The sequence below is a fragment of the Stegostoma tigrinum genome, chromosome 25 (genome assembly GCF_030684315.1).
Source record: "Stegostoma tigrinum isolate sSteTig4 chromosome 25, sSteTig4.hap1, whole genome shotgun sequence".
Lineage (NCBI taxonomy): Eukaryota > Metazoa > Chordata > Chondrichthyes > Orectolobiformes > Stegostomatidae > Stegostoma > Stegostoma tigrinum.
In genome coordinates this window covers 24,623,116-24,645,280 of record NC_081378.1, presented here as the reverse complement: position 1 = coordinate 24,645,280, position 22,165 = coordinate 24,623,116, and the positions used below count along the sequence as shown (strand labels likewise).

General features: G+C 41.9%; 1 protein-coding gene across 4 annotated transcripts in view; it reads right to left on the bottom strand.

Annotated features, from left to right (window-relative positions):
• LOC125463218 (tyrosine-protein phosphatase non-receptor type 12-like) overlaps positions 1–20,353 on the bottom strand; it is a 117,847-nt gene extending 97,494 nt beyond the window's left edge. For all 4 annotated transcript variants that reach the window (XM_059654579.1, XM_059654581.1, XM_059654580.1 and 1 more), the window contains exon 1: positions 20,069–20,353. In XM_059654579.1, coding sequence (XP_059510562.1) covers positions 20,069–20,167 — 99 coding nt within the window. In that variant the 5' untranslated portion in view covers positions 20,168–20,353. The remainder of the gene's footprint in view (positions 1–20,068) is intronic.
• Positions 20,354–22,165: the final 1,812 nt, after the last annotated feature.

Genomic DNA, 22,165 nt, shown 5'->3' with positions numbered 1-22,165 from the left:
AGGTGGGGAGTTCGGGATGAAGCAGGTCAGTCCGGGGTATGAAGTTAGTAGGTAGGAGATGGGGGTGGGCTTGAAGTGAGAGGAGGGGATAGCTGGGGAGGGAGGACAGGTTAGGGAGGCAGAGATGAGCTGGGCTTGTTTTGGGACACGTTAGGAGGAAGGGAGATTTTTGAAGCTTGTGAGGTTCACATTGATACCATTAGGCTGCGGGGTTCCCAAGCGGAATATGTTCCTGCAACCTTCGGGTCGCATTGTTGTGGCACTGCAGGAGGCCCAGGATGGACATGTCATCTGAGTAAGGGGAGGGGGAATTGAAATGGTTTGTGTCTGGGAGGTGCAGTTGTTTAGTGCGAACAGAGTGTAGGTGTTCTGCAAAACTGTCCCCAAGCATCCGCTTGCTTTCCCCGCTGTAGAGGACGACACAACGGGAACAGCGGATACTATATACCACATTAGCAGATGAGCAGGTGAACATCTGCTTGGTGTGGAAAAAGTCTTCTTGGGGTCTGGGATGGAGGTGAGGGGTAAGGCAGGTGTAGCACTTCCTGCAGTTGCCGTGAAAAATGCCGGGTGTAGTGGGGCTGGAGGGGAGCGTGGAGCGGACAAGGGAGTCCCAGACAAAGTGGTCCCTCCAGAAAGCAGATAAGGGTGGGGAGGGGGGGGAAAAAAAAAACTGTCTTTGGTGGTGGGGTCGGATTGCAGATGGTGGCAGTGTCAGAGGATGACGCGTTGGATCCGGAGGTTGGTGGTGTGGTATGTGAAGGGCAAGGGGGATTCTGTTCTGGTTGTTCTTGTGGAGAGGGGGTGTGAGGGATGAGTTGCGGGAAGTGCGGGAGACACAGTCGAGGGCATTCTTAACCAGTTGGGGGCAGGGCAGGGGGTTGCAGTCCTTGAAAAACCCAAGGACATCTGGAAGAGGTGTATGTGTGTGGAATGCCTAATCCTGGGAGCAGATACGGCGGAAGCGAAGAACTTGGGAATAGGGGATGGCATTTTTGCAGGAAGATGAGTGGGAGGTGGGTGTATTCTAGGTAGCTGTGGGAGTCCGTGGGCTTGAAATGGATATCGGTTTCCAGGTGGTTGCCAGAGATGAAAACAGAGCGGTTCCGGAAGGAGAGAGAGGTATCAGAGATAGTCCAGGTGAACTTCAGGTTAGGGTGGAAGGCATTGGTGAAGTGGATGAACTGTTAATGCTCCTTGTGGGAGCACGAAGCAGTGCCGATACAGTCATTGATGTTACGGAGAGAGGGGTGGGGGATGGCACCAGCGTAGCTTTGGGAAAGGGATTGTTCCACGTAATCTACAAAGGGGCAGGCATAGCTTGGGCCCATGCAGGTACCAAGATGTTGCCTGGTTTGGAGGTTATTAGATTAGGAACAATTGGGTAAACTCTTTCTTTCACTTCAACGTCAGAAGCCATGGGATGACCTGACATTGCTTGTCATAATTTTGTAAACCATGGCCAAAATGAATAGTCTGAGCTTTTCTCCCCCCGCCACCCCAAGTAAAAAGGTCAATTACCAGAGACATAAATTTAAAGGTTAAAAAAGGGTGGGGCTGGCATTTAAAGGAGATAAGAATTTTTTTGGAAACAGAGGATGGTAAAAGCAGATACAATAGCAAGAATTAAGAAGAATCTTAACAGATACATGAATAGACAGGGAACGGAGGGATACAGATTGCAGAGAGGTAATTTTTTTTCAGTTTGGAAAGATGTCACATAAAAAGATGCAGGGTTGGTGGGCCTAAGGTCCTGTTCCAGTGTTGTCCTTTGTAAGACAGTTAGCAAGGGCCAAAACATACAGCAAAACAAAGTTCCAACCATTTCCTGATGCTATTATAGAGGCTCAAGTACAAAGAAACAAGAGAAGAGAAGTTTCAATATTTTTAAAGCTCTTCTTAACTGCCTCTGGACAGTTAGTGTTAAAACTAAAAACAGAATACAATTAAATTGGTTTCTTACGAAATGGGAGCGAGAGTGTGAATGCCAACTAACAAAAGGAAAATAAGTTTCTCAATGCATGAACTGCTGGCCTTTTACACAAAAAAGTCTAAGTTTGAAGACTGCTTAGAATAAAAAAAGTACAAATTCTAAAAGATTATGCAAGGTGTGCTACAGAACTAGGTTAATTACTGCTAAGTTTAAATTTCACCCTGATTTCCACCAAATTGAAAGGTCAGCAATGTCTGGCAACGTACAAAGAGACAAGAACAAATTAAATCAACTTAAAAATTAATAGAACAGCATTTTAGCTTATATTCAAAATGGCATTTTATCATCTACTTGCATTAACCAAAATTTCTTGCAGATTATCTTTTGGGGACATGACATTTCATTTCCTGCAACCTGTAGTTTGTCAAAAAGCAATTGAGAACTATATCAAGAATAATGGTACTTTTCACATACTTGACTTTTTAATTATGCTCAAATTTGCTGAAAAATGTGGGAGGTTGCAAAAAAAACAGTAAAATGTTTTCAAAGAAGGTTTAAGACAGCATTGAAAATTTTTCAGTCTTCACTTCCCAATGAATAACATGACCAAACAGGCAGATAGGCAGGCAACTACAAGAGTGAGGTCATTGCAGATCACAAAGCCATTGGTTCAGATTGTGCAAATAAAAAAGGTGACATCAGTGGCAGAGATAATGGGGACTGCAGATGCTGGAGATTCCAAGATAATAAAATGTGAGGCTGGATGAACACAGCAGGCCAAGCAGCATCTCAGGAGCACAAAAGCTGACGTTTCTGGCCTAGACCCTTCATCAGAGAGGGGGATGGGGGGAGGGAACTGGAATAAATAGGGAGAGAGGGGGAGGCGGACCGAAGATGGAGAGTAAAGAAGATAGGTGGAGAGAGTGTAGGTGGGGAGGTAGGGAGGGGATAGGTCAGTCCAGGGAAGACGGACAGGTCAAGGAGGTGGGATGAGGTTAGTAGGTAGCTGGGGGTGCGGCTTGGGGTGGGAGGAAGGGATGGGTGAGAGGAAGAACCGGTTAGGGAGGCAGAGACCGGTTGGACTGGTTTTGGGATGCAGTGGGTGGGGGGGGAAGAGCTGGGCTGGTTGTGTGGTGCAGTGGGGGGAGGGGACGAACTGGGCTGGTTGAGGGATGCAGTAGGGGAAGGGGAGATTTTGAAACTGGTGAAGTCCACATTGATACCATATGGCTGCAGGGTTCCCAGGCGGAATATGAGTTGCTGTTCCTGCAACCTTCGGGTGGCATCATTGTGGCAGTGCAGGAGGCCCATGATGGACATGTCATCAAGAGAATGGGAGGGGGAGTGGAAATGGTTTGCGACTGGGAGGTGCAGTTGTTTTTTGCGAACTGAGCGGAGGTGTTCTGCAAAGCGGTCCCCAAGCCTCCGCTTGGTTTCCCCAATGTAGAGGAAGCCGCACCGGGTACAGTGGATGCAGTATACCACATTGGTAGATGTGCAGGTGAACCTCTGCTTGATGTGGAATGTCATCTTGGGGCGTTTGCTGTTATTATGGAGTAAATCGCACAGCAGCTTTTCCTTTCTGTTCTTAAGCATACAAACACTGACACAGCAACTTCTGGACTGCTGCACTCTGCTTTGCCACCAGGTACATGTAACAACCTTGCTAACAGACAAGGTTAGCTACCATTTGTCAGCCCAAACATACATATTGCCCAGGTCTGATGGAAGCAAACTGTGTCAAATACAGCATAAGGAATTGCATTTAGTGTAAACATTGCTGATTGCACAACAAACATTCCCACTTGTTCCCAACTTTGACAGAAGGTCAATGCTGAAGCAGCCGAAGATGTTTGGGCAAAAGGATACTACCCTCAGGAATGGCTGCAGACATGTCCTTGAGCTAATATGACTGACTTCCAACAACTACAATCATTTTCCTAGGCAGGACTCCAGGTTTGCTGAGATTCCTTGGTGCCACATTTGAAATTTAGCTCTTTTGTCTATCTTTGAAACAAAGCCATGATGAGGGGAGTGATGCTGTTGAGCCCAAACTGAGCATCAGCCAGCAGATTATTGCTAAGCAAGTTTTCTTGATAGCAAAGTCGATCACATCTCCCATTTTACTGATGGTCAGGAGTAGACTAATGGGTTAGTAACTAACCCAGTTCAATGTGTCCAGCATTTTGTGAACAGGACATAACTGGACACCTTTCCACATTGCTAGATAGATGCCAGTGTTGTAGCTGGACTGGAACAATACAGCTAAGGATGCAGCAAGCTTTCAACCACACAGTCAGTACTTTGTAGAAATGCTGTCAGACCTCTAGCCTTTGCAGTAATCAGTAACTAAAGCCATTTCTTGATTTCACCCAAGTTGAATCCAAATGGTTGAAGACTTGCATGTGATGCTGGGAATCTCTGCAGGAGGCCAAAAATGGACCATTCACTCAACAGAAGATTGTTCCAAATGCTTCAGCCTTATCTGTCTCTTGAGTTTGTTCATGAAATTTGGATATCACTGACAAGGTAAGCAATTTTAAGTTACCAAAAATTTAGCTACTGTGCTTAAAACGTAGAGGCTTCAGGAGCCTGGACTTTCACCTAAATAGTACAGAACAAAGAATGTCTTAACTGGAATGCAGGTTCTGGTCAATGATATAAGTGGTACTGCAGCTCTTTTAGGTCTGTATTTTAATACTGCTAATATAAGGAACGAATCCAACTATTCACAAAGGATGTACCCAAAAATAGCTCATAGTTAACTTCCTATGATTCTGAGAGACTTTAATAGGAGGATGGGCAAGCAAAGCTCAAACATCCTTAAGACCCTGACTCACGCAGTAGCTAAACACTACTATCCTCTTTCAAGTTTTACTATTCATAAACAATATAGTGTGAAGATCAATGCTAACTTGGGAAAAAAAATCCGCAATTAGCAATTCAAAACAAATTCAAGGTTTCCAAACTGGTCTAGAAATTCATCCACTATGGCATTTAATACGTACACCTAAACGTTATAAAACCATTAAAAACCATGGCATACATATGGCCTACTCAAGGTAAAACATTACTACTTACTCTATAATGAATTCATTAAAATCACAAAAAACATGCATATACACAGGAAATAAAAAAAGACTTCAAAGCCGTTTTGCCTGTAGCGTTGAGTATAAGCGGACAGTATAAAATGCAGTTTTTGTAGATTCACATTTGGAAAGAGACTCAATTCTTTCATGTGATATGGGTGTCATTGGCTAGGTCAGCATTTATTGCCAATTTGTAATTGGCTGCCAGAAGGTGGAGGCCAGTCACTTTCCTGAAACATTACAGACCATTTTTAAAATTAACACCGTGTAAAGGTACCCCAGCCTTAATCGTCTGCAGATTCGTTCAAGACTGAATGTTTTTGTCATTTCCTTAACAGTTAATGTTGGCTTTGTATAGAAAGGGTACAATACTTCTAACATTGGCAAAGTTTTATGTTAAGTGTCTTGTACTGCAAAGGTAATATCCCAATCCCTCTGAGAATATTACCACTAATACTGGGCAGCACAGTGGCTCAGTGGTTAGCACCGCAGCCTCACAGCACCAGGGACTCAGGTTCGATTCCAGCCTCGGGCGACTGTCTGTGTGGAGTTTGCACATTCTCCCAGTGTCTGCGTGGGTTTCCTCCGGGTGCTCCGGTTTCCTCCCACAGTCCAAAGATGCACAGGCTGTGTGGTTCAGCCTTGCTAAAAGGCAATTGCCCGTAGTGTTCAGGGGGTGTGTGGGTTTTAGGGGAATGGGTCTGGGTGGGATGCTTCAAGGGGCAGCGTGGACTTGTTGGGCAGAAGGGCCTGTTTCCACACTGTAGGGAATCTAATCTAAATCTAAAATAACAAGAGGTTGACATCTGAGAATTAGCCCAGGCTTCTAACAGCATTACCATGGTACCATCACCTCTACAAGGATAGATGAGTCCTTTGTGAAGAACAAAGACAAAGCTTACAAGACTTTAACAAGGGTCAATGTACAGATTACAAGGATATCATCTTTTTTTAATCTGTACTTGCAGGGCAAGGGTACAAGATTAATTACATTTTGTGTGTTTATTGCCAAAGACAAACTGTCCCCAGATAAGTTTAGTATTTTAAAAAAGGTAAAGTTGTAATAATCAAATGTAAAATGGTACCAAGGATTAAACATCAGCATTTGACCTGAGTTTAAAACAAAGATATTATCAAATTCCTGAAAGCGAAAAAGGGTATTTCCAGTTAGAGGTAATTTGCTTCTTACATTTAAACTGCAAACAAATTTTGTTTAACTATATTATTTTAGGTGCTAGCGAGTTTTGAAAAAAATTGGCTCCAAATCAATCTACCATCCCCTGAGAAAAAGAACAGGAAATGACATCACCAACCCAAGGAAACTAACCAGATAAATAGAAAGCGGGACATAACACCAGCGCTTCATCGGAGGCTCACTGATGTTACCTAGAATGGTGACAAAACGTCTGAAAACTAACCTTCCAGCTGAGCAAGCAAACTCACATCCATTATTTTAGGTCTTGGTCAAATTGTTAGGGTAGTTTCAGAAGAAATTTTTCAGGGTACTTCCAAATAAACCACTATTTAACTTCTAGGAAGAGTTACTACTGAGCCAGTAGCTACTGGATGTACAATCCATTAAATGGATCCTTGTCCTTCCTTCTGTTCATTTATTCTACTTCACATCCATCATTTTGGGACCAACACAAAGCAATACCCAAATAGGGCCTCCAACTGGGAACAAGTGTGAAGCTATCCTTTCAACACTGATTATATTTGAGATTCAATTAATTCATTCACTTGATAAAAAAACGTTCAAGCAAATACAGGGCAGAAGTATCATGGATTATGTAATTAAATCACAAAGCAAGAGATAACCTGAGCCACTCTTTTTAGCAGGCTGCCTAACAAACAAAACTAAATGCAGAGCCAAGTGATTGCCACTAAATCATATGATTTTCACAAATCAGAAAAAGTCACCTGGCCACAAAAATGCAATTAATCTGTAGTTTCCCCAGATTAGATCCAAAAGGTGCTTTGTTCATTACAGCTTTTCCCCCTATACTACCTTGTTTATTGACTTTATTACTTTGGTTTTTCTTTCAAAGGCAAGGAAATCATTCTTGTTATTTGTGTATATTCATTGAACAAAAAGCAATATATATTTCCAATGAGTGTGGGGAACTTGGAAGGAACACAAATAAATAAAATGCCTTGAACAGAAAGCTTCCCAAGGTATTTTCATAGTTTAAGAATGAGTGCCAGGCCAACGCAGAAAATACCACATTGCAACTAAAAGCTTGTTTCTAAGACGAAAAGTTTTAAACTCAGGTCTCTTTTAAACAAAAAAGGGGGGCAGGGCAACAGGCTAAAGAGATGGAATTCCAAAGTGAAACGTGTCTATAAACAGAACAAAAGGCAACAAGCAAAACGAACGTCATCTCCAAAATACCTTGCAAGAACTGTGACAAACACTACATTTGACAAACAGGCAGAAAGCTAGCCACCAGGATACATGAACATCAACTAGCCACAAAACGACCTGACCCACTATCACTCGTATCCTTACATACAGATGAGGAAGGACACCACTTTGATTGGGACAACACATCCATCCTAGGACAAGCCAAACAGAGACATGCACGAGAATTCCTAGAAGCATGGCATTCCAACCGGATCTCCATCAACAACACATTGACTTGGAGCTCATCTACCATCCCCTGAGGAAAAAAGAACAGGAAATGACATCACCAACCCAAGGAAACCTAAACAGATAAACAGAAAGCAGGACATAACACCAGCACTTCGTCGGAGGCTCACTGATGATGTTACCTAGAATGGTGACGAAACATCTGAAAACTAACCTTCCAGCTCAGCGAGCAAACTCACATCCAGAAACTCAACCTGAGCTACAAATTTTCTCAAAACTCATTAATCTGGTCAGTTTGTGCTATTCTCACTTCAGTCATAGAGTCAAGTTCTACTATAGACTTCAGCTGTTGAGTCCTTCATTGTTTTATTTTTCTCATTTTCAGTCAGAACTGAGCTATGGGTTGAACCTTTGGACCGTGAGCAGCTGCTTGATTTTAAAAAAAAAACAAAAAGGAATGCACAAACTTTTATTTGGTCACCGACCTGGCCCAAGAAATTCAGAAAGTCGATAATTGTTCAGAACACTGTAGACATTTCAGCTCCGAAAATACCACATGCTCCCATCACAGGGAGGTCAGAGCTGACCAATCTACATAAAAGTAACCAAAATTTGAACTAGCTTGAATTGTGTTTTTTTTAGGACTAAAAGGCTGTGCCTGTGAAACCTGCTGGAAGGAATCTTGGTTGCTGTCTAGTTTTCCTCCAAATACTAACTTATTCAAAGTTCAGAGGACAGAATCCCAGTTATAAGAAATGATGTATTCACTGGAGCCTACTGGAAGGTATTTGCATTGACTGGTCTTCAGAAATCAAGTAAATACAATCAATCCCATGCACCAGTGATACTACACATTGTTGAAAATGCTCACATGAACTAGCCCATACCATCTCATTTATTCTTTAAATTTATCCCTTAACTGTGCCTAAGAATGGGGCTTATGTTCAAAGAAGATCAGATTTAAACCAGATATCAATTAATTTAGTCTAGTTCTGCTAAAGTTACAGAATTAACAATAATTGTTAATTTTTGAATTACAGACTTATGTCTTCTCTGCTATTCTTAAGTCTAGTTAAGATTGGGGCAATTTTGAGGGCCTTTGAACATTTTAATTTTACTGTATTGCAGATACAAGGATAGGAAGGCTGATTTGATTTGGCTTGCTGTCCTCTTGTTGTAGCACAGCACGTAACCAAGACCAACATTTCAACGTAGTCAAAAAGGTGCCATCTTCAGAATGAGATGTTAAACAAAGGATTCAACATCCCATTTTGTGCAGATGTGAAGATAAAATACAAAAACAAAATTATGGAACTGCCCAATGAAGAGTTGCAGATTTCAATAATCTTCCCTTAAATTGTATTTTTACAAAGCAGACAATTTTAGTCCTAAAAACTGTTTGCTTGTCATATAAACTATAATTCATAGATCAATTGCTGTCACGCATTTTACACTTTGGATATCAGGAACACGATAAAGCAAGTTTGTTTAAAATAGTGTTTTTCATTTGCCAAACACAATCAAGATAGCCATAAAAAATCCTAGGCAGGCAAAGGATTAGTTCAGTCTGTCTGCCCGCTCATCTTATGGAGTGCCCAGGTTCCTTGGAAAGGGAAAACGCGGTGGCCATTAGCACGCTTAAAGCCAATGGCTAGTGGAACCATAGGGACTGCAGAACATTGTGAATCACCACAATGACACTTTAATTTGATGTGGTTCATTTCAATTTGAACATGGATTTTTGTTTGAGTGCCCCTTTAATGGGCTGGCAGCATCTTGGCTGATTCAAGCTTGCTTTAATTTGGTTTGATTTGGATAACTGTCAAAGTTTCAAACAACAGAAAATCCACGTCCACATTTATGCAGAAGAAAACAGCCTTCCTGTCTGACAAAGAAACATACACTGACAACTTTGGTAGCAGACAGTGCCTCAAAAGGTCAATGGTGCAACAAAAAATCTGAGAGAATAAGTTCCAGAAATATAGGCAAGTGAAGAAGCATATTACAGCAAAGAGCAAGAGACAAAATACTAAAACCCAAACTAGAAGCACAAAGAATTGGACAGAGTGAAAGAATTTTTGAAATTCTTTCGAAAGAAACCAGCTAGCATTACACAAATGCATAAAATTCTCAAGGGTAGGCACCACATAAAGGCACAATAATTTCAGACATTATTGTCTGAAATAACAGATAGACAATATTACCCTTAACATTGCTAAGGCTATATAACAGCCTTAGCCTGAATAAGATTAGAGACCCCCCACCAGTGATATAATTGCAATATTCATATGGTTTTTATAAGCCATTCACTTGCAATCTTTACGTAGGAGACCTTGATATATGACATCATTGATCCCTCCTTGTGCATAATCATCCTGAATAACAAAGGTTACTTTAAATTTCCGTCATGTGCTTCCATTGTAATAGAATAAAAACTTCCAAACATGCTAAAGATGTTTGCCACAATTTTGAGAATCATTAATGATTTGTAACCGATCCGTAAGTGTTCTGTTCTTGAGATACATCTTTGTATACAAAAAAATTATGCGCAAACGCAAGCAAGAATTAGCCATATTATGGAAGCGTGTAAACGTGTTGTAATAACTGAAAGAAATGTCACAGTAGTAACAGATCAATAAACAATACCGACAGTCACAAAATAGCTGAGTTTTAGTGCCTTTTAAGGAATTAATCAAAACACCATTAGATGTCGAATTGTTTTTTTCCATCATTTCTGAAATTGTTTAACATGAAGCCATTTCCAGCAAATGTATGATACTTTGTTGAAAGAAAATTCTAAAAACATCCATCTAGCATGCTTTAGAAAGTCCCATGCCTGCTAATAAACTGATGAAGCTTCTAATGCAATTAATTTGTTCATTCTGCTCAAAGGCCAGGTCTTTGGCTCATTGTCTGCCTACGCTTCATCCTGAGCCATTTCCTTGGCTGCTTTCATTTCAGCTGTGGTTTCCTATTGCCTTCTACTCTCAGGGCAGAGCAGGAGGTAGGTTCTCAAATTTACCTCAGCTGAAACAAATTGTTCTGAATTAGTACTGTTGGTATAATTTAATCTGTTGGCCATCTTGCCAAATTAGCTAACTGATTCCCCAATGCTAAAGCACATTATTAAACTAAACGCAAAAAAAACAGGTTACAGTGCAAATACAACTAATTTTAACTTTCATCTCTTATAGTTCATGCAAAAGCATTTATAAATTTTCCTGCCAGTCTTTTGAAGAAAGCTAAACTTAATTTTAGGTTACAACTTGCATCAGTTTCAAGATATGAATAACATATCATGAAGTCTATTTATGTTTCAGAAACACAAATGTTTCATTTATGCACAGAAATTAGTTTGGCAAATAATGTCATCAGCTTCCTCGAGAAACGTTCTGCAAAAATCCTGCTTGGTTTCAACAGGAAAGTCTTCTTAAAAAACAAAATTGCCAGTGCATTCAGAATGCTGCCTTCAGTCTCACTTCTTCTGACCATTCAATTGTTTTCATGAAAAGACTACTTGTTACAGCTATGCCAACCCATATCATCCAAGTCAGCCTCTCACAGGTATACAGACTGAATAGAGGTCAAGATGAAAACCAAACTACTTGACACAGAAGGTACTGAATGTATAGCAAGGACTGGCAGTAAGGGTTAGCTGCTGAACTACTAAAGAACCCATCATTGTACCTTTCAACCACTCTATTGCACCTACATCGCCAGACTGCTTGTTCAAAAATCGAAGCCGACTGAACGAACTTCAATTTTGCAAGTTAAACACTGAAACAGCAGAAGCCACAGTCTTTGACCCCAGCCAAAACTGCTCCCTGGTCACCAAATCTATGACCCCTTCTCTCTGGTTGAGACAGGCCAAGTGAAATTTTAAAAAACGTACAGTCCCAAGTTGCATGGGAAACTTACAGATCTTCTCCTCCCAGACCAACAATTCTGTATCCAAAAATGTCACTGTTGACTGCATTTCTACTTTCATGCAAGTCTAAACCAGCCCTTCTATCTCTTATGCCAGTATCAATCTGCCACAAGTCCTTCTCTAGTGGCAGAACAAAGAATTCAATGTGAAAAGGGCTACCACTTCCCTCCATATTCTGGAATTAGTTAATTTGATGTCAGAATCCAGCATAAAAGTTTTAGAAAGATTTACTTCCCAATAACTTACAGTTCTAGGAGAAACACAAGATATAGATTCATATACAGTTTGAGATATGGGCTAGGAGGCTTGCAGAAGCTACAGAAATTTGCAAAAGGATCAGTAGAAGCACAAAGGGCAGACAAGTATGCAAAATAACTGTCCTTTCTCTTTCAGTGAGTTCAATCTCCGTACTGTGCCAGTGTATATAAAAATGTACAAGGCAACCTGGAATTTAACTAATTAGGAAAATAAAAATAAGTTGTAATGATTCATTGGGCAGATTAAATCTGTTAAGCACTTCCTCCTAAGTTGCATGGCTCAAAAAATATTTAGCATTATTCTGTATTTCATTATATATCTGAACAAACATTTGCAACATCCTGCTTCAAAGCCATAAACAGTCACGGATATACGGTACACTATTTTTATACAATAAAAACCATTACTAGATAACTATAACCACCATGTTACACTGTAGATAAATTTAGGACTCCTAATTAGTTTAGGAAATTTACCCTATCTGCTTTGACACTTTCTGCCATTTTAACATGATACCAGACTGCTTCACTGAATCTAAGTGACAGTATGACGTTGTGAAAAACAAAAGAAAACAATTAAATGCTGTCTCATTAATGAATGGTAATACAATAGGTTTTCTAAGGTAATACATGGCATAGCTGCAAGGCACTTATTTCTGCATCAATATGATGAAAATCTAACCTTCGACATCCAATCGAAAATGGAATGGAGAATCTCTTGGGATACATAAACTTTCCATAATCACACAGAAAAACATCAGTTTAATTTCTCCATATTGGTTAGGAGCAAATCATTTTGTTTTTTCCTTTAGTTGGTGTCCGTATCCCCTGGGTAACCCGGAGCGGCTTGCATGACTGGGCTGATGGGCAGTATGGCACTTTCTAGTCACTACCGCTCTGAGGATCTCTTGGACATTGAGACAGCTGCAGGGGGCTTCCAGCTGCGCAAAGGCCTGAAGCACTGCCTCCCGCTGACGTTCTGCATTCACACTGGGCTCAGCCAGTACATGGCACTGGATGAGGTGGAAGGCCGCAAACTAAGCGACATCTTCTACCACCGTGCGGTAAGCACAACCGTGATCCCAGGTGGGCATTTCTCCACCACCTTGCAGCTGCTACTAAGTGACACAAGGACAAATTAGAAGCAGGCCATTCACTCCACAGTGCTACTTCACCATTAGATGTGATCGTGGTCAATCCGTTTGTGTTCTGTATTTCACAGTCCTATATCCTCTTTATTTCCTGTGCTAACAAGAATCTGTTCACACTTCTGTTAAAAATAGGCAGCGACCCAACCTTTACGGCTTCACATACTTGTGTGTGAAGCCAGGGGTGGGGAAGGGTGGTGGTGTGTGGAAGAAGATTCTAAATAAATACTTCGAATGATGTTCACTTGAGAGAGGATGATATGCAGATAAAAATCAGGGAGAAAGAGACGAGAGAGAAAGTTGATGAGGGTCGAGCTGTGGATGTGGTGTATATGGACTTCAGTAAGGCATTTGATAAGGTTCCCCATGGTAGGCTCATTCAGAGGGTCAGGAGGAATGGGATACAGGGGAACTTAGCTGCTTGGATACAGAATTGGCTGGCCAACAGAAGACAGCGAGTGGTAGTAGAAGGAAAATATTCTGCCTGGAAGTCAGTGGTGAGTGGAGTTCCACAGGGCTCTGTCCTTGGGCCTCTACTGTTTGTAATTTTTATTAATGACTTGGACGAGGGAATTGAAGGATGGGTCAGCAAGTTTGCAGACGACACAAAGGTCGGAGGTGTCGTTGACAGTGTAGAGGGCTGTTGTAGGCTGCAGCGGGACATTGACAGGATGCAGAGATGGGCTGAGAGGTGGCAGATGGAGTTCAACCTGGATAAATGCGAGGTGATGCATTTTGGAAGGTCGAATTTGAAAGCTGAGTACAGGATTAAGGATAGGATTCTTGGCAGCGTGGAGGAACAGAGGGATCTTGGTGTGCAGATACATAGATCCCTTAAAATGGCCACCCAAGTGGACAGGGTTGTTAAGAAAGCATATGGTGTTTGGGCTTTCATTAACAGGGGGATTGAGTTTAAGAGTCGTGAGATCTTGTTGCAGCTCTATAAAACTTTGGTTAGACCGCACTTGGAATACTGCGTCCAGTTCTGGGCGCCCTATTATAGGAAAGATGTGGATGCTTTGGAGAGGGTTCAGAGGAGGTTTACCAGGATGCTGCCTGGACTGGAGGGCTTATCTTATGAAGAGAGGTTGACTGAGCTCGGTCTCTTTTCATTGGAGAAAAGGAGGAGGAGAGGGGACCTAATTGAGGTATACAAGATAATGAGAGGCATAGATAGAGTTGATAGCCAGAGACTATTTCCCAGGGCAGAAATGGCTAGCACGAGGGGTCATAGTTTTAAGCTGGTTGGTGGAAAGTATAGAGGGGATGTCAGAGGCAGGTTCTTTACGCAGAGAGTTGTGAGAGCATGGAATGCGTTGCCAGCAGCAGTTGTGGAAGCAAGGTCATTGGGGTCATTTAAGAGACTGCTGGACATGTATATGGTCACAGAAATTTGAGGGTGCATACATGAGGATCAATGGTCGGCACAACATTGTGGGCTGAAGGGCCTGTTCTGTGCTGTACTGTTCTATGTTCTATGTTCTATTTCTTGATACTAAGAGATGAGGCAAAGTATTTTTTCCTTATTCAAGACAAATAATAATAAAAGCACAACTATTCCAAAGTATTTTGTTAGATTTAAATCTTATTGCAAAATATAATTCAGTTTGTTTCATTTTATTTTCCATTCCCTGTCCAAGTCCAAGGGTCACAAACTTCACGTATGGAAACCATCCCAAGAATATAGCTGGATCACAAAATACCATTGATTCCTAATCTCCTGCCAAAATTAACCTGGAATGTTAAATTAATTTTAATACATCTTCTCCACCATGAATTATTATTCTTAAATCCCTCTCCCTGCCTACTCCAATTCCAAGAAGAAATGCAAGGAAATCATGCACATCTGCCAAAAAAGGTTAACACTTTACATTATGGTGCCCTGTGCATTCCTTTTCTTCCCGCCCACCCACCTTACCCAGCCAAACAACTCACTCCACTATTGAGTACTAAACTCTTTGGTTCTGTGTTCAGCTATCTCACTAGTTCTCCCCCACTACACCCACCCATCACAGGAAAAGGCTAACAATTCATGTTCGTTAACTGTTTTCACTCCACAGGTGCCTTTCCACTCCCCTTCAAAATCAACCACCATATTTCTTTATTTAAAAACCCCTCAATCCATCAATCCTTGAAAATTACCACAATATTTCCAACTTTTTTTTCCTGGCTAAGTCTTTAAACATGCTTTTACCTCCAAGTTCCACTGTCATCATTTCTGGGACTCCATGCATGAATCTCTCTATCAGTTTTACGTCCCATCGGTACTGCAAACAGTCTCCAATGTTACAACAACACGCAAAATGGCTGTAGTAGTAAAGTATCCTCTTGAACCAGAACAATGACTCTTTCAGCTCCAACAACATCCTATGCCATTGCCTACCTGGATAGGTTCACAAGTCCATTCTTAAGTATCTAGGCATAGCCAAAACATCAGCAAGGGCTTCTCTTTCCTCTCTTCCTCCATTACTCCTGGAGTTCAAAAAAATTGACCCTTCACCTCTCCTCCTACTCATCCACATGCTGTTCCTTGGCAACATAATCCAAATATATACAATAATAAGTGCAAATTAAGAGCTAATTGAGTAAATAGCAACTAAAAACTAAAACTGAAAACCTAAATATAATGGAAATAAAGAAGCATGCACACAAAATTTAAAAAAGGATTGAAGACCACTGTGGATTTCAGTTTTTCAATACTAGGGAGAGACAGTGTTGTTCCTCAGGTTTCAGTACTAAGACCATTGTTATTTTTAAATATACATTAACAGTTTCAACTTAGATAAAGCATAACTTTGAAATCTGCAAATGTTATGAAGTTCAAAACAGTAGTCATTAGGAAGGGAGCTAATAAACAAACGTTCACCTTCGAGAATTAGACAGTGGCAGCACAGTAGCTCAGCGGTTAGTACTGCTGTTTCACAGCACCGGGGCCCAGGTTTGATTCTACCCTCAGGCGATTGTCTGTGTGGAGTTTTCACATTCTCCCCATTCTCCAGGTGCTCCAGTTTCCTCCCACAATCCAGAGATGTGCAGGGTAGGTGGAATGGCCATACTAAATTGCCCATAGTATTCAGAGATGTGTAAATTAGGTGGGTTATAGGGGAATGGGTCTGAGTGGGATGCTCCAAAGGTCAGTGTGGGATGTTGGGCCAAAGGGCCTGCTTCCACATGTAGGGATTCAAAGTCCAAGTTTAAGCCTTGGAGAATGGACAGATAGGTGGGTAGTTGAAATTTGATGCTTGTGTGTGAGGCTTTATATTTTGTTGGAAAGATTAAGGAAAAACAATACAAAAACTTAGGAGTGCAAGAATTTAATGTGCTCATGCACAAATCTTTAAAGACAGCAGGATAGGTAATCAAAGCAGTCAATAACATGTGAATCCTGGACTTACAAATATACAGTGCGTTCAAAAATCAGCAAGAATGATAAACCAACACAAAAACACAGCCAGCTGGAGGTAATGCGCCCCAGTTCTGGGCACCACACTTTGGGAGGGATCTGAAGACTTTATAGAGGATTTAAAAGATTATTAGAATGTTTCAGGATGAAGGACTACAAGTGAATAGACCAAAGAAGGTGATGCTCAAGGATCAGGAAAGATTTGATAGAGACATTCAAAATCATTGAGGGCTCATATGGAACAAAATGAAGAGAAACTGCTTCTAATGACTTACAGGTCAATGTAATAAGAAGGTATGATTTAATTTGACAGGCTGAAGAAAAGAACTATGAGGCATAACATTTTTACGCAAAGCTTAATATTTAAATGTTCTGACAAAGAGTCACTGGCCCCAAAGTATTAACTCTGTTTTTCCCTCCACAAGTGCTGCCAGACATGGCACATTTCTCCTATTTTTCTCTTAGGATTTAGGTTGTACTAACTAATGAGATGATGGAAACATACTGACGAATCATTTCAAAAGGAATTCAGATGTAATGGAGGGGGGGGGGGGAGGAGAGAGGAGAAAGCAAAAGTGCAGAAACAGGCAGAGCTACTAAATAGGACTGTCAGCATTATTCTTCAAAAAGAGCTTGTGCATATGATAGGCCAAACGATCTCCTTCTGCACTATTATTCTGATCCCAAGATTCTGCAATATCAAGTTCACATTCACTAATAACACCTTGGACCACCATCTCCCAAGACTCAAATTGTTAGTTTTGTCTACTGTCAGATGATCAGAAATTCCCTCCAACTTGTAGAGAAGACAATGTGTTCAGTCCACGATGCAAATGCTATTCCCTAGCCACAAATTCCAACCAACTCCTTACACTGCACCTCCCAGTCACAAACCATTTCCACTCCCCCTCCCATTCTCTAGATGAGATGTCCATCATGGGCCTCCTGCACTGCCACAATGATGCCACCCGAAGGTTGCAGGAACAGCAACTCATATTCCGCCTGGGAACCCTGCAGCCGTATGGTATCAATGTGGGCTTCACCAGTTTCAAAATCTCCCCTTCCCCTACTGCATCCCTAAACCAGCCCAGTTCGTCCCCTCCCCCCACTGCACCACACAACCAGCCCAGCTCTTCCACTCCATCCACTGCATCCCAAAACCAGTCCAACCTGTCTCTGCCTCCCTCACCTGTTCTTCCTCTCACCCATCCCTTCCTCCCACCCCAAGCCGCACCCCCATCTACCTACTAACCTCATCCCACCTCCTTGACCTGTCAGTCTTCCCTGGACTGACCTATCCCCTCCCTACCTCCCCACCTATACTCTCTCCACCTATCTTCTTTACTCTCCATCTTCAGTCCGCCTCCCCCTCTCTCCCTATTTATTCCAGTTCCCTCTCCCCATCCCCCTCTCTGAAGAAGGGTCCAGGCCCGAAAAGTCAGCTTTTGTGCTCCTGAGATGCTGCTTGGCCTGCTGTGTTCATCCAGCCTCACATTTTATCATCAACTCCTTACAACCTTGAAACAAAGGTAGTTCTCAACCTTGTCACGTTTGACCACATGAACTTTCAACCATATATTCACAACATCCCAACTATACAAACTTCTACAACAAACAGAAATTACTTGAAAATCTCAGAAGATCTGGCAGCATCTGAAGAGAAATCAGAGTTAACATTTTAGGGACCAGTGACCCTTCCTCAGGTCACCAGACCCAAAATGTTAACTCTGCTTTGTCTTCATAAATGCTTCCATACCTGGTGAGCTTTTTCAACAATTTCTGTGTTTGTTTCTGATTTACTGCATCCACAGTTCTTTCCACTTTTATATGAAACTCTACCCTTGTGATTCAGAGATTGTGGGAATTGTCAAAGCTGGAGAATCTGAGATAACAAGGTAGCGAGCTGAATGAACACAACAGGCCAAGCAGTAGAGGAGCAGGAAAGCTGAAGTTTCTTCTAAAGAGAAGTCCCAACCCAAAACGTCAGCTTTCCTGCTTGGCCTGCTGCGTTCACCCAGCTCTACACCTTGTTACCTTTAGTGATGTCTGATTCCAAACTCTGCAGCTCACTTGTTCTCCCAGCAACTATGCCTTTGCTGGCTTTAGTCTTGACTATTCCAATGCTCATCTGGCTTGCCTCCCATCTTCCATTTTAAATTGGAGTTCATTTAAAACTTTGCTGTCTGCAACTTAACTCGCACAGATTCCATTCAAATGTCACCTCCTTGCATGCTCACCTTTATTAGTCCTGGTCCAAAACGCCTCAAAGTTTAAAACATTCATTCTCATTTTCAAAGCCTTCTACAACCTCATTCCTTATTGTTCCAAAAGTAAGGAGTCATAAAGATGTCCTACTCATCATCCTGACCAAGTATCCTAAATAAATCTGGTCCCATTTGCCAGCATTTAGCCCACATCCGTCCAACCCCTTCCTATTCATATACCCACACGGATGTGTTTTAACTATTCAATTGTACCAGCTTCCTCCACCACCTCTGGCAGCTCATTCCACGGTTACTCCAGCCCTACCACATTCCAAAATGTTTATGTTCTTCCATTCTGACCTCATGCACATCCCTGATTTTAACTGCAGCATCTGCAAGCCTTCAAACTTAAATTGCTGCCCAAGCTTTTGGCTGTCTCTCCTAATGTCACTTTCTATAAAATTTCTCCTGTGAAGTACCAAAAGGCATTTACTGTGCTTAATGTATTATATTAAAATATGTAACAGTGGAGGTGAATAATAGATGCAGATGTCAATGGACTGAACAGCCATCTTCTATTGTTCATTGATGGCAACTTTTAATCAAAATTCAACTTCCAATGTTGATTTTCCCCAAAATGTTGTGAATCATTACAGACAAGATTCACAGGCATGAACCTCCCTCCAACATTTTCACTTATGTGCTAACGATTCAATCTAAGCATTGAATACCAGAGGGCTCATTCCACCAAAAAAGATTATCATAATCCTGTTTAATCTTGCCTTCATGCAATCACTAATGTCCACAAACTCTTTCATTCAGTGAATGCAGCTAAATCGTATTCCTCCCCCCACATACAGTTCCTGGGTACTAGTAGACGCTGATTCTCTTTTTCGGTACCCGAGTTACTCCAGCGGATACTAGCATGTCTAATAATCAGGACCCGAAGTGTTCCGAATATTGTACTGAAGCAAAAAAATAAAAACAGTCCAGTCAACAACGAAAATCCAGTCATTACACACTTCGTTGGAGCGAACACAACGCCCCGTGCCTTGCGCAACATCCGCAAACTCCCCACATTTCTGAGTCACAGCTGATAAATTCATTGCATTTTTTGTTGTACAAGGCAGGAGTTTCACTCAAGACAGACCCTTTAACAAACACAGCTTTACAATTGTCCAAACTATAGCTTAAATGGTATCTCTGAAAAAACAGAGTTCGCAGCACCCGACAAATGCAGCTTTCTGATTTTTGTTTTCTGAAAGTGAACGAGAAGCCATGAGGGAGCGGTTTAGGCCGCACAGCCTGGAGCTGGCAGTGATGGTCCTCATTCCTCCCCAGTGGGTGTTGGTTGAGAAGCTGGGACAAGGGGTAAGGGTTGTTGCTAAGGCGCCGCCACCAACCTTACACGGCCAAACTCACCCAAAGGAGAAAAATCGATTCCAGTTCGCGAAAGTTCGTTTACTACAAAGGAAAAACAATACTCGTAAGTGAGAAAAAAAACAATTAAACTCACCATGAAGTCGCTGGCAAAGTTGTCCTCCCCATTCTGGTCGCGGACTTTCATTTCCAGCACCCGGTTAATGAATTTCCTCAGAATTTCGCTTTGCTCCATCTTCTCGGCACATTGGAAAATTCAAGACCAACGGACAGGATCGAACTCTTATCACTTTCGCATCTTGCGTTTTTTTTAATGTGTTAAAAAAAACCTCCACCTACACACCTCTTCCGTATGAGAATCCTTAATTCTCAGCTTCCCCTCACCCGCCCGGCGCCACTTTCCTCTTTTTCTCTTTCGCCCTCTTCCCCTTCCCCGCCCCCACACGCCCCGCCCCTCCTCCTGCCTCTCATTGGCCCAGCGTTGCCATTGCGTCATGCCGCGACTTAGCCAGCTGATTCGGCCCTGCACCTACCACTCATTGTTACACCTGCTCATTCTATCCAACTTGATACTCCAGAGGACTGTGCAATTCTCTTTCAGCAGGGGTTGGGTGGTGACGTTTGATGTTTGATTGCTGAGTCTGGGTTGTTTCGTTAAAGCATATGAATTGTGTTCATAAACAGACATTTTAGCAAACACTTCAAAGCTGCGCAGTGATGCTAAAGTGGTTACTGCCAATACAGGAGGATAGCTTTAGAGTACTGAAGGTTGAAGATGATTTGGTCAGACAGGTCAGTGGCGGCAAATAGAATTCAGTCCGAATAAAGTGTGAGGTGATGCATTTGGGCGGGAGAAGCAAGGCAATGGAATATATAAAGGGTAGAAATCTAGGAAGCACTAAGGATCAGAGCAAACTTGATGTGCATGTCTGCTGGTTCCTTAAGGTAGAGGACAGTAGATTAAGTAGTTAAGAAGGCAATGGGAAGTTTGCCCTATTAGCTGAGACCAATCATTTAGGAGGAGGGAGGTCATGTTGAATTGTATAAAATGTTTGTCAGGCCACAGCCAGAGTATTGTGTAATTCTGGAATCCACATAATAGGAGGGATGTGATTGCACCAGACAGGTGCAGAGGAGATTTGCCAGTCTGTTGCCTGGACAGCAGAGGTTTAGTTGTGAGGAGAAGTTGGATAGATTGGTGTTTTCCTTGCAACTGAGGAGAGATGTGATTAGAATATATAAAATTATGAGGGGCTTAGACAGAGGCTAGACAGCTCTGAAGATGTCATCTAAAAGGGGGGTGGAACATTAGCACTCAAATCAGTCAGCTTTGCGAAACAGCCAACAATTCCAGCCACAACCTGAGCCACAGATCTTTGTTAAAACGTTATGAGGGAATAGATAGCGAAGAAAGATAGAGAGGAACCTTTCTCCTTGGTGGAGGATCAGTAAGCAGGGAACATGGATTTGAGATAAGGGACAGGAGATTTAGTGGAGATGCAAAGAAAAACAATTTCATCCAGAGGCTGGTGAAATCTGGAATTCACTATCTATAAGGGTAGTATGTGCAGAAAATCCTCATAATATTTAAGTAGTATTTAGATGTCTACTTGCAATGTCAAGACACACAAGACTATGAACTGAGTACTGGATAATGGGATTAGAATTGTCAGGTTAATAAAATGTGAGGCTGGATGAACACAGCAGGCCAAGCAGCATCTCAGGAGCACAAAAGCTGACGTTTCGGGCCTAGAAACTAGGCCTGAAACGTCAGCTTTTGTGTTCCTGAGATGCTGCTTGGCCTGCTGTGTTCATCCAGCCTCACATTTTATTATCTTGGAATTCTCCAGCATCTGCAGTTCCCATTATCTTAGAATTGTCAGGTGCCTGTTTTTTGACTGGTACTGACTCTGTGGGTCAATAGGCCTTCTCCTGTGCTGTAGATCTCCATATTTCTTTTAACCTGATGAGGAGCAAAAGAAAGACCACACTGCTTCCAAGCCACTCACCATCTGGTATGGAAAAGTACTGCTGCTCTGTCAATGTCACTGTATCAAAATACTAGAACTCCCAACAACATTGTAGGTGTACACAGCAAATACAGTATTTCAAGAAGGCACCTTCAAGCGGAACTAAGAATGGGCAATAAATGGTCATAATGTCTACATCCCTTAAGTCTTTCAAAAAAAAGGGTAGGAAGGGGAAGCTTAAAATTTACGTCCGTACAGTGAGA